Here is a 10,058-nt window from a genome sequence, read left to right on the forward strand (position 1 = left end):
AAAAAAATCACCCAGAGACTGGGCTGAGTAGCCAGGTATCAGATCACCTGTAGCACAACTTCACTGATCCCTGGAAGCAACAGGGCTGATGAGACAAGGGTCTCCCCATATTACACCTCCCTCCACCCTTCCACTCCAAGTTGCCTTCTTGCAGATGTGGGCACCTTTCAGTAGGAGAAGAGTTTCCACCATGCTTTGAAAGGGACAATTGATGAAGCCAGGCTGAAAGAACTAGGGTCACTGAATGTGGAGAAGAGAAGAGAAGACTGAGGTGGGGATTGGATTGCGGTCTTCCAATCCCTGAAAGGCAATGACAGAGAGGATGGAGATGGGCTTTTCTCTATGACCATAGGGGACAGGACTTGGAGCAACAGGGCTTCAAGCTGCAGCAGGGGAAACTGAGGCAGGAGATGGGAAGGAACTCCCTGAAGTGGACCAGATTACCTAGAGATGTGGTGGAATCTGCATCCTTAGAGATCTTGATGAGCAGGTTGGATGGACACATGGCTGGGATTGTTGAGTTAGGGGTGATCCTGCTGTGAGCAAGGGGCTGCACTAGATGTAACCTCATAAGGTTCCTTGTAGCTCAGATTTCCCATGATCCTATGGTCTGTTACATTGCTGAGACCCATGTGACTGAGCAACATATGGCCAAGACCATGGCATGGAGATTCTCTCTCACTTCCCCACTTGCATCATCTCCTCCCTCTTTTCCTTGGTGTCTCCTAAAACTCTTCTGCTCAGAGAAGAAGAGGAAGCCTGATTTGGCTTCTGACTAATGCTGGAGGGACCTGGATGCTTGGGTTCCTCCCTGAGTCTGCTCCAGACACCAATAAGCAATCACCACGGGTAATGGGAATTCCCTGCGTTTTCCCTAAAACTGAAAAAGGGGAAGTGACTCCTTGGCTGCTGAGACTTGGATGGTGTTGGGGGATTGGCCCAACTGGGTTGTAATGGGAGCACGGATGACCCTACCCAGCCAACTGGGAGGCTGAGGGGTGTGGCTATCTGGACTCATCCCAGCTGGCCAATGATTTAGGGCTGATAAGAGGCAAGGACTGTGAGTCATTGGGATCCAGGCATCCCCATCCCCATAACTATGGATTCCCTGCACCTTCCTTATTGTCTTAGCCACTTGGTTGCATGAACAGACATCCATCAGAAACTCACTGTTATTGACTGCTTTTATTCCATCAACAGTTAACAAGACTTAATGGATCCCAAACCCATCTCAAGGAAAAAGGAAACAAGGCTTCCAAAGAGGCTTCTCCACAAAGTTCCTTTGCCTGGTAGAATACACCTCTGATGGGGCTGATCCCAGGATGGGTCATTACATGAGAAACCATTGGCCAGTAAAGCCCATGAAATATGCAAGCAAATGCACCACGAGTAGCTAATTTTGAGGGACAGTTGCAGGTCATATGTCAGGAAATATGGAAATCACTTCACCTAATACAGAACATGGGGGTCTCATCAAACTAGTGAACAAAACATTGGAATAACATCAAAGGGGCATATGTAGAGGCTGGAAGTAGCTTGAAAGGGCTGGGGCTGGAAGAAACATCCAATAGTAGTAAGAAATTCCATCAGCATTCAGATGGAGCCCATTGGTCAACTGAAAAGGTTCAACACCAAAGTTTCTTCCTGGAAAAGCAAGGATGAGACCTAGGACAATTCCTACCAGGCCACTGTTACTATCTCCATGGAGATGAAGCTGCAGGAGAAGGTCTATTGGTTGACAACTTCTCTTCCTACTCCAGAGATAGTGGGAATGGGAGAGGCCTGGAGGAGGAGTCTATAAGGCCTGGGAGTCTGACTTCATGGTGGACTGAGTCTGGACAGCCACTATGGGGGCATCCTCAGTGAAGGCCTTCTCAAAGGCCAAGAACAGGGAGTGTCGTAGCTTCTCTTTGAAGTCATGAGCCATGAAAACGTAGAGGATGGGGTTGAGGCAGCTGTTGACGAAGGCCAGGCTGGAAACCAATGGCATGCCGATGTGGACGGCTGTCCTAAACTTAGGCAGGTCATCCATCTCAAGGAAGGAGAAGACATGTAAGGGGAACCAGCAGAGGAAGAAGACCACGATCACCACAGCAATGATCTTGAAGGGCTTGCTGGAGAGTGCCAGTTGGCTGGTGAGGAGCTTGACCACGATGACCCCGTAGCAGATGACAATGATGTAGAAGGGGATGATGAAGCTAAAGATGAAGCGGCTGATGACTGTGGCTCGGCTGTTGGAGGTGCTCACCCACTTCCACTCCTCCTCCGTGGCCTCCTCACCAGTTGTGCCAAACTCCTTATAGCAGTAGGTGACATTCTTGGAGTCATCGTAATCTATCTCCCGGAAGTACCAGTAGGGAATGCAAAGGATCAAGGACAGGATCCAGATGCCCAAGGCCACAAGTGAGGCTAGGCGGGGCTGACGATGGTTCTGTGTCCACACAGGAGACACCACGCAGACACAACGGTCCAGGCTGATGACCGTGAGGAAGAAGACACTGGCATAAAGGTTGAGGGAAGCCAATCCCCCGTTGAGTTTGCAGAGGGCTCTCCCAAATGGCCAGTGGAAGTTCATAGCTATGCTGGTGATGTTCAAGGGGAGGAAGAAGGTGAAGATAAAATCCGCGATGGCCAAGTTGAGGAACCACACAGTGTTGACTGTTCGCTTCATGTGGAAGCCTGTGACCCAAATCACCAGCCCATTTCCCGTCACACCCAGCAGGAAGGCAATGCTGTAGATGATCATGCTGAAGATATGAATGCCCCTCGTAAGCTTGTCATGGTTGCCAGTGCCTGGGGAGCTTGTAGGGCTTGAGGTCTCCATGCCGGTGGGAGCTGTCCCTGGCTCTGTCCTCACCTGAAGAAGACGGATTGTTCACCACATGTCTCCAGGCCCCAAGGGGGCATCATAGAAATTTGGGGATAGTAGGTCCCTCAGGGGGGCCCAGCCCCCTGCTCCAGGAAGGCACAGCCCCCTAGTCCAGCCCCCTAGTGCAGCCCCCTGCTCCAGCCCCCTGCTCCAGGAAGGCACAGTACCTTCTGAAGCAAACCAGACAGCAGGGTGGCCAGCCTAAGGATCCATTTCTCACTCAGTGATCATACCCATTGCCAAGCCATGAACACCACTGTTGGACTTGCCCTTGGTCAAGCTGGGGGCTGAGGCCTCCACCCAGGTCCTGCCCCTGCCAGGCCAGGAAGGCACACGTTCAAATCCCCTCCAGGGATCCATGTTCTCCACTCCAAAGGCAAGTGAAGGCCTCCCAGGTCCATGGGGGTCCAACCCATCAAGGTGTCAGACTGAGCAGAGGGGCAAGACCCTCTAGCCAGGAGCCTCCAGGTTTTCTATGTCCATTGGCTATGGGAAAACAGGACACCTGGGTTCTCAGCCCTTTGTACTGAGCTTGAGAGATGGTTGCTTGATCCTTCCATGCCTGCGGGTCACAATATCTTCAGCCCCATCCTCCATACCTCAGCAAGTAACTTGAGTATGGGACATCTGAGATCTGCATCCAGGTGCAGGCCCAGGTGAAGGGGGAGGGTTGGGTGCCAGGACACTTGGGTTCTCCCCTTGCTCGGGGTGGGGTGTGAGAACTGGCAGTTAGAAAGCAGCTGTGGTGTGAAGGGGGAGAGGCAGAGGAGGGGAAGTAGGGGCCAGCTCAGCCCAACCAGCCAGCAGTTCCTCTTTTGCGAAGGAGGCAACGTGAATAGCTTTACCTTTTCAGCCACGGCCCCATGAGAATAGGACCCAGGTGTCTGTGCTGCCTCACTCTAGGGAGCACTCACCAAGCCCTATTCACTTCCCAGAGCTGAGGGAGAACCCAGGCATCCAGGATCCTAGCCCCACTCTGCTTTGCCCAAACAGGTGCCACTCCCCTGCCCAATCTCAGAGAGAACCCAGGTGTCCGAGCACCGTGCTCTACCTCACCAGACCTCTGCCCTCCCAGAGCTGGTATAGGACCCAGGGGTTCCTATCCCACCAGTCTCATGCCCTATAAGGCCTGCCCCCCATACCTTCTCCCCCCTCTGAGCTGTCATAGGACCCAGGTCTCTGGCACCTTTAGCCCATGGAGTCCCTATTCCCTGACCTGATGTAGGAGAGAACCCAGGTGTCCTGGATCCCTGCTCTCTCCCCCCAGTCCCCACACCCCTCCCAGAGCTGGAGACAACCCAGGCTTCCAGGCTCCCAGGCTCCCCTTGCTCACACTCCGCAGCCCGCCCCCCACAAGGGAAAACCCAGGTGTCCAGGCTCCCAGCCCCACTTCCTCTAACCCCCCAGCCCTCACTCCCCTCCCAGAGTGGGGAGAGAACCCCGGTGTCCAGAGCCCCCTTGCCCTCAGCCATTACCTACTAGGTGCCCCTGGTCCTCTCTGCTCGCACTGGGCTCTGAGTTCCTGGGAGGCTGAAGATTGGCCAACACAGGAAGAACAGTTTTATTTTTCCACTCCACAGCCCCTTGAGACAGGAAACAGGAGTGAAGTAACCCAAGAGGCACACAGCTGGGGATTGTAACCCAGCAGGCAGGGGCAGGGGCTGGGAGCCCGACGCCTGGTTTCTGCCCCAATTCTGGAAGGTAAGTGGGGTCCTGGGTAACAGCAGTGAGACTGGAAGCCTGGATGCCTGGGTTCTTTGGGAGCAGAGTAGGGTCAGGGGGAGGTTGTGAGAGCTGAGGGGGCTGGGAGCCTGGATGCCTGGGTTCTCTGGGAGGGGAATGAGGGCCAGGGGCTGGAGGGAATGCAGGCGCCAGGAGTCCCTCCCAATCTTCTTAGGCAGCTAGTCAGGGTGGGTGAGCCCGGAGGCTTGGGTTCCCTTCAGCAGCCCGGAAGGTACCTCAAGCCTGACTCCAGGCTTCCAGAAAAGGTGGGATGCCTGGCAGGCTGTTGTCTCTCCTCCCCAAGGATTCTGGGTGTGTGGGAACGGAGCTGGGCACCTGCTGGAGGTCCAGGAAGGCTGGAGATGGGGTGCTCAATGAGGGTGGAGGTAGAAAGCGCGAAGCCACAGTGGCTCCTACCCTGCCCCAGGGAAGAAGATATTTTGGAGACACTGAGCATGGTGTGAAGGGAGTGTGCCTGACTGGCAGGGGATGAACATGACCAGAGACATCCACCAGCCCAGTGGGGAGAGGTGTAAGGCAGGGCGGATGGCCAATAGGGCGTGTTTGGTACCGCCCCACTAGTTTCAACACACAAAAACTGCATCAGCTAAACAATTAAATAAAAGTAATAGTATCGTTAATTGGAAGGATCCAAAACAGCACCAGTGGAATTAACAATGTAAACACAAGTGATCGTATTTATTTCTTGCCTACATCTTTTTGTAACATAATCAATGATTATACTCGCCCACTACGCATACACAACAACAAGTTGTGTATGTGCAGTAAGCACCTTGGGGTGATCTCCTTACTGCCCAAGTGGCACATGAGCAGTAGAAACACCTGAACAGTTTGAATGGATGGCAATAACCACTTGTTTAAGCAGGCAGTGGGGTGCCTGTTCTGATGCCCCGGCCTGGGCAAAGACCAGTTTCCCAGGAACCCATGGGAAACCACAACCCTGCCCGGAGGGGAAAGGGTGGGGCCTGACGCCCTCAGTCATCCAATGCTAGTCTTCAGCTCGCTTTCCTTCTGGAGCCTGTGAGGTGAGTGGTGCTTGCAGGGGCCTGGGCACAGGGCGGGAAGCGGGGCAGGAGACGAAGCTGGCTGGGTGCTGAGGGCATGGAGAAGTTTGCAACTGGCTGGGCACTCTGGCTGGGAGCCAGGAAGCTGGGGGGAGGTTATGGTTTTGAGAAACATAAACAACCTATGTTGTGCTTTATAGCATTGTTGTCATAACCAAACAAAAACTGAACAGATAAAATAAAATTTTAAAAGATGTGAAACTGGATGATACAGTGTGATGGTCCACCTGCCCCACCTGCCCCAGAGTTCACCAGTCGCACCTGAGGCAGAGTCTGCTCCAAGCCCACAGCCCCCGGCCCGGGGAGAGAACCCAGGTGTCCGGGCTCCTGCTCTCCCTGATCCACCCACACCCCACTCCCCTCAGCCTGCAGATAGCACCCAGGCAACCAAGCTCCCAGCTCTCACCCCCAGCCACCACTTGCTCTGCAGGGCAGGGAGAGATCTCCTCCGTCCATCCATCCTACACCTTCCATCCATCTCCTCACATCCCTCCTCTATCCATCCATGCATCTCTCCATGGATCTTGCTATATCCCCCATTTATCCATCAGTCCATCCCCACACACCCTGCCCATCCATCTATGACCATGGATGGATGCACGGATGAATGGATGGGTGGATGGATGGATATCTCCCTTGTGCTTCTTCTATCCATCCATTCATGCATCCATACTTACACCCTCTATCCATCCATCTAACCATCTGTCTGTATATACGCTGATATCTACACATTCCTCCATCCCACACCCTTTCTACCCATCTATCCCCATGTACCTTTCTATCCCTTCACCCCTTCCCATACATTCCCTCCATCCACTCATCCCAACATACACCAACATCTATCCATCCTTCCACCTCAAACCCTCTGTAACTGTGAGCGTGATACTACTCGCGCTCTCACCTGAATAGTGGGTACCCAGTAGCCAGTGGCCCCGCTCAGCTCCCTGGGTAGCTGCTGCAGGGTCCCCAAGCGGAGAGCCTCCCCTTACAATTAAACAACCTTGCAGACTGTTATAAAACTATTTACAGGATTCAACTATTTACAAGGTAACATATAACCAATACAATAGAACAAATGTTACACCGCATGACCTGGTGATGGTGGCTTGAGGGTTAATGCTTCTTGGATAGACTTTACACTAGACAAAGGTATGCAAATTACCCATGATAAATAAGGAACCAATATATAAATACATTGATGCTCCAAGTAATAAACCATCAATAACTTATTTACACAGTCTATAACTCGTACAGTGAGTGCTGAGGACCCCATGTGCACTGCTCCTGGTGGGGCGACTCAGGGACTAGGACTGTCTGTGTCCCTGCACAGGATCTGAAGGTGGTCCCTGGTGCTGGTGATCCTCGCACAAGCTCCGGGAGTGTTGGTGCAGCAGGCGGTGGCTCCTCCCCAGCAGTCCCTGCAAGGGAGCTGATTCCTGCCCAGACCCCGGTCCTGGCTCAGCAGGGAGCAGTGTCTGGGTTGCAGGTTGTAACAGTTTCCCCTGCCCAGCACAGCCTCACAGCACCCAGGAAATGCAGCCCCTTCCCAGTGCCTTCCCACTCACAGGGGAAAAAACCTGGGCAGTCTCCAGCCTCTTGCCCTGGCCCTGCATCCCTCTCCCCTGCTGCACTCACCCAGCCACACAGGGGCTTGCAGGAGGGTTTTCCCAGGCTTGGAGTCTCCTCACAGGCAGCTCCTCTCTTGTCCTGCCCCGGTGCGGCTCCGAGGAGAAGGGAGGGAGAACAGGACACAGTGCAGCGCTCTTCTCCAATGCTTCTTGCTGCTACTTCTGCAGGACTCTGCCAGGAGCTCTCGGAGGGATGGCCGTGGGGAGATCCTTTCCCTGGTCTCCAGCCTGTCTCTCACCGCCCCTCTCTCCTTCGTTCTCTTCCCGGGAAAACTGCTCCCCTCTTTTAACCAAGCCTCTCAGCCAATCCCAGGCCAGGGCTCTTCTTGGCCTGTTGCTACTGTCTCTCATTCTAACCCTGCTGGGGTTACATCACCCTTCCCACTTCCAAGAGAGTTACCTTCAAAGCGGCTTCAGTCGCCACCAGGGCAAACGGTATCCCTACTGGGGCAAACTCTGTCTCTTCGTGCTCTGTCTCTTTGGTGTCCCTCTGCAGGGCAGCCCTTCCTATTCCTTCAGGTGGGTCCATTTTTAATGCTGCTGCCCCTCTACCTATCCATCCCTATATAGTTTCTCCATCTATCTATCCCCATATACACCCACATACCTTTCTATCTCTGCATTCCTTCCCACTCATACCCTCCATCCATCCATGCCCCCATACCCCATCCATCTCTCCATCCATCTACCCATCCTCATATACACGTATATCAATCTACCCATCCACTTGCACATCCTCTCTATCTATAACCTCATCCCTAAATACCACATTTAGCCATATACAGCCAAGTACCTGTCTATCTACCCATCCCTTTCCACATTTCCTCCATCCATCTACCCACCATCCATCCCCAGATACTCCCCTCCATCCATCCACCAACCCCACACTTCATCCATCCCCATATACACCCACCTACCCATCTATCCTCAGACTTTCCATCCATCCATCCATCCATGCATCCATCCAACCTTGACCCACCCACAGTCCATTCATCCACCAATACTCCATCCTAGTTTCATCTGCTCCCACTGCAAAAGTCTCCCAAACCCCACCCAGAAGCTGACACTTGCTCACCTACACCATAGAGCTGCCGGAAACGTGAGGAAGACAAGGATGCAAAAGGACCTTCTGGCCTCTGGCCTAAGCTACTCCAAGCTGGGTGGACCTGAGTGGTGCATAGGGACCAGGGACTTTTATAACCCTGAGGGTAGTGGGAGGGGGAAAGGGGAGAGGTTGGAGGTGGCCTAGTTTCCTGTCATGAACCAAGTTGGGGAGGGGAGAGGAGAGGAGGTCCTTATTGGTGGGGAGATGCTTCTGGGGCAGGAAGTGGGCAGGGAGTGGCAAGAACTCTGGAGCGCAGAGGAAACCACCTTGCTAACCACATGCACTGTGGCTTTGCTTAGGGGGCAAAAGAAACAGGCATCCAGGCTCTCAGCTCATGGCCAAGCCCTGTTGCTCTTTGGTGGCCACAGACAAGAGCACCACGCACGTGAGCCCCTGTGGAGCCTGGGCATGCCATGACCTGGTCTGAGTGTGTGGGGAAATCACCCGTGACGGGGAGATCCCTTCCAGCTCCACTGTCCCCATGATCCTGTGGGTCCCTGGTAGATCTCTTCTGGCCCCTGTCACCGTGATCCTCGTAGATCCCTGTGATACCCCCTCCAGCCTCATGGTCATCATGATCCTGGGAGATCCCTGGTGCGTTTCTTCCAACTCCTCTGTCCCCATGATCCTGGTAGATCCCTGTGATATCCCTTTCAGCCTGTCAGTTCTCATGATCCCCGTAGATTCCTAGGATATGGGATATACCTTCCACCCTCATTGTCTCCATGATCCTGTGGATCCCTGTGATATTCCTTCCAGCCCAGCAGTCCCCACGATGCTGGGAGATCCCTGCTGGACCCCTTCAAGCGCCGCTGTTCCCACAATCCTGGGAGATCCCTTCAAACACCATGATCCTAATAAATCTCCAGTGGGTCCTTTCCAGCCCTGCTGTCCCAGTGCTCCTGGGATCCAGCTGCTTTGGATGCTGCCTTCAGCACCATGGACACAGCCACTGGACAAGGCCAGGGCAGATGGACAGAGGCTGGAGGTCCTCGAGCAGGGCCGGGGACGTTGGGGCAGCAGTAATGACCTACCAGCTGCCAGCACAGGGAGAGAACCCAGGATTCCCGGCTCCCAGGAGCCCTGCATCCCCCCTGCCCCAGTCCCCAGTCCCTCCCACAACTGGAGAGAACCCAGGAGCCCGGGCTCCCGGACCCCTCCCTACCAAACCGCCAGGGCCCATTTCCCTCCTAAGGCTGGGATAGAGGCCGGGTGTCTGGGCTCCTCGCCCCCCATCTCTTTCCCTTTCCCAATCAGGGAGAGATGGGAGGGGGGGGCGCAGAACAGTGGAGACCGGGTGCCCGGTAGGGGGAATCCGTCCACCCCGAGGTGCCCAAGCAGTATTCCCCGGGGCAGCCACTAGGGGACAGCAGAAGGCCACGCTTAAGACAAGCTGCTGCCTTTCACAGCTACTGGCCTGGAAAAGAGCCCAGGGGTCCGAGGCAGGGAGGAGGGCGGTATGGACCCAGGCAATCTGAAAGGCTGGGGGAGGAAGGGAGGGACGCAGGCATCCTGGGTGGGGGGAGGAAGGGGAAGGAAGCAGGCATCCTGCCTCCCAGCCTCACCGCACTTCCTAGCCTAGAGCTGGAGGCAGAACCCAGGGGTCCTGGCTCCCAACCTCGCCTCCAACCCCTCTCCCCATGAACCCA

The 10,058-nt window shown here is 54.5% G+C and overlaps 1 protein-coding gene across 4 annotated transcripts; it reads right to left on the reverse strand.

Annotated features, from left to right (window-relative positions):
• Positions 1 to 1,166: 1,166 nt before the first annotated feature.
• Positions 1,167 to 8,205, reverse strand: LOC132245581 (chemerin-like receptor 1). 4 transcript variants are annotated; one of them, XM_059718189.1, is made up of 2 exons: positions 7,312 to 8,205; positions 1,167 to 2,857 (listed from the first exon to the last, which is right to left on the reverse strand). In XM_059718189.1, the coding sequence occupies exon 2, from the start codon at positions 2,822 to 2,824 to the stop codon at positions 1,796 to 1,798; it is 1,029 nt and encodes a 342-aa protein (XP_059574172.1). In that variant the 5' UTR covers positions 2,825 to 2,857; positions 7,312 to 8,205; the 3' UTR covers positions 1,167 to 1,795. The 4 variants fall into 4 exon arrangements, with proteins under 4 accessions (XP_059574172.1, XP_059574173.1, XP_059574171.1 ...); XM_059718190.1 differs by lacking the exon at positions 7,312 to 8,205 and adding an exon at positions 4,349 to 4,525; XM_059718188.1 differs by lacking the exon at positions 7,312 to 8,205 and adding an exon at positions 4,345 to 4,524.
• Positions 8,206 to 10,058: the final 1,853 nt, after the last annotated feature.

The sequence above is a fragment of the Alligator mississippiensis genome, chromosome 15 (assembly GCF_030867095.1).
Source record: "Alligator mississippiensis isolate rAllMis1 chromosome 15, rAllMis1, whole genome shotgun sequence".
Taxonomy (NCBI): Eukaryota; Metazoa; Chordata; order Crocodylia; family Alligatoridae; genus Alligator; species Alligator mississippiensis.

What these genes read in the sequence shown, in the direction of transcription:
- LOC132245581 (XM_059718189.1), bottom strand. Translation starts at nt 2,824, where the DNA reads ATGGAGACCTCAAGCCCTACAAGCTCCCCAGGCACTGGCAACCATGAC.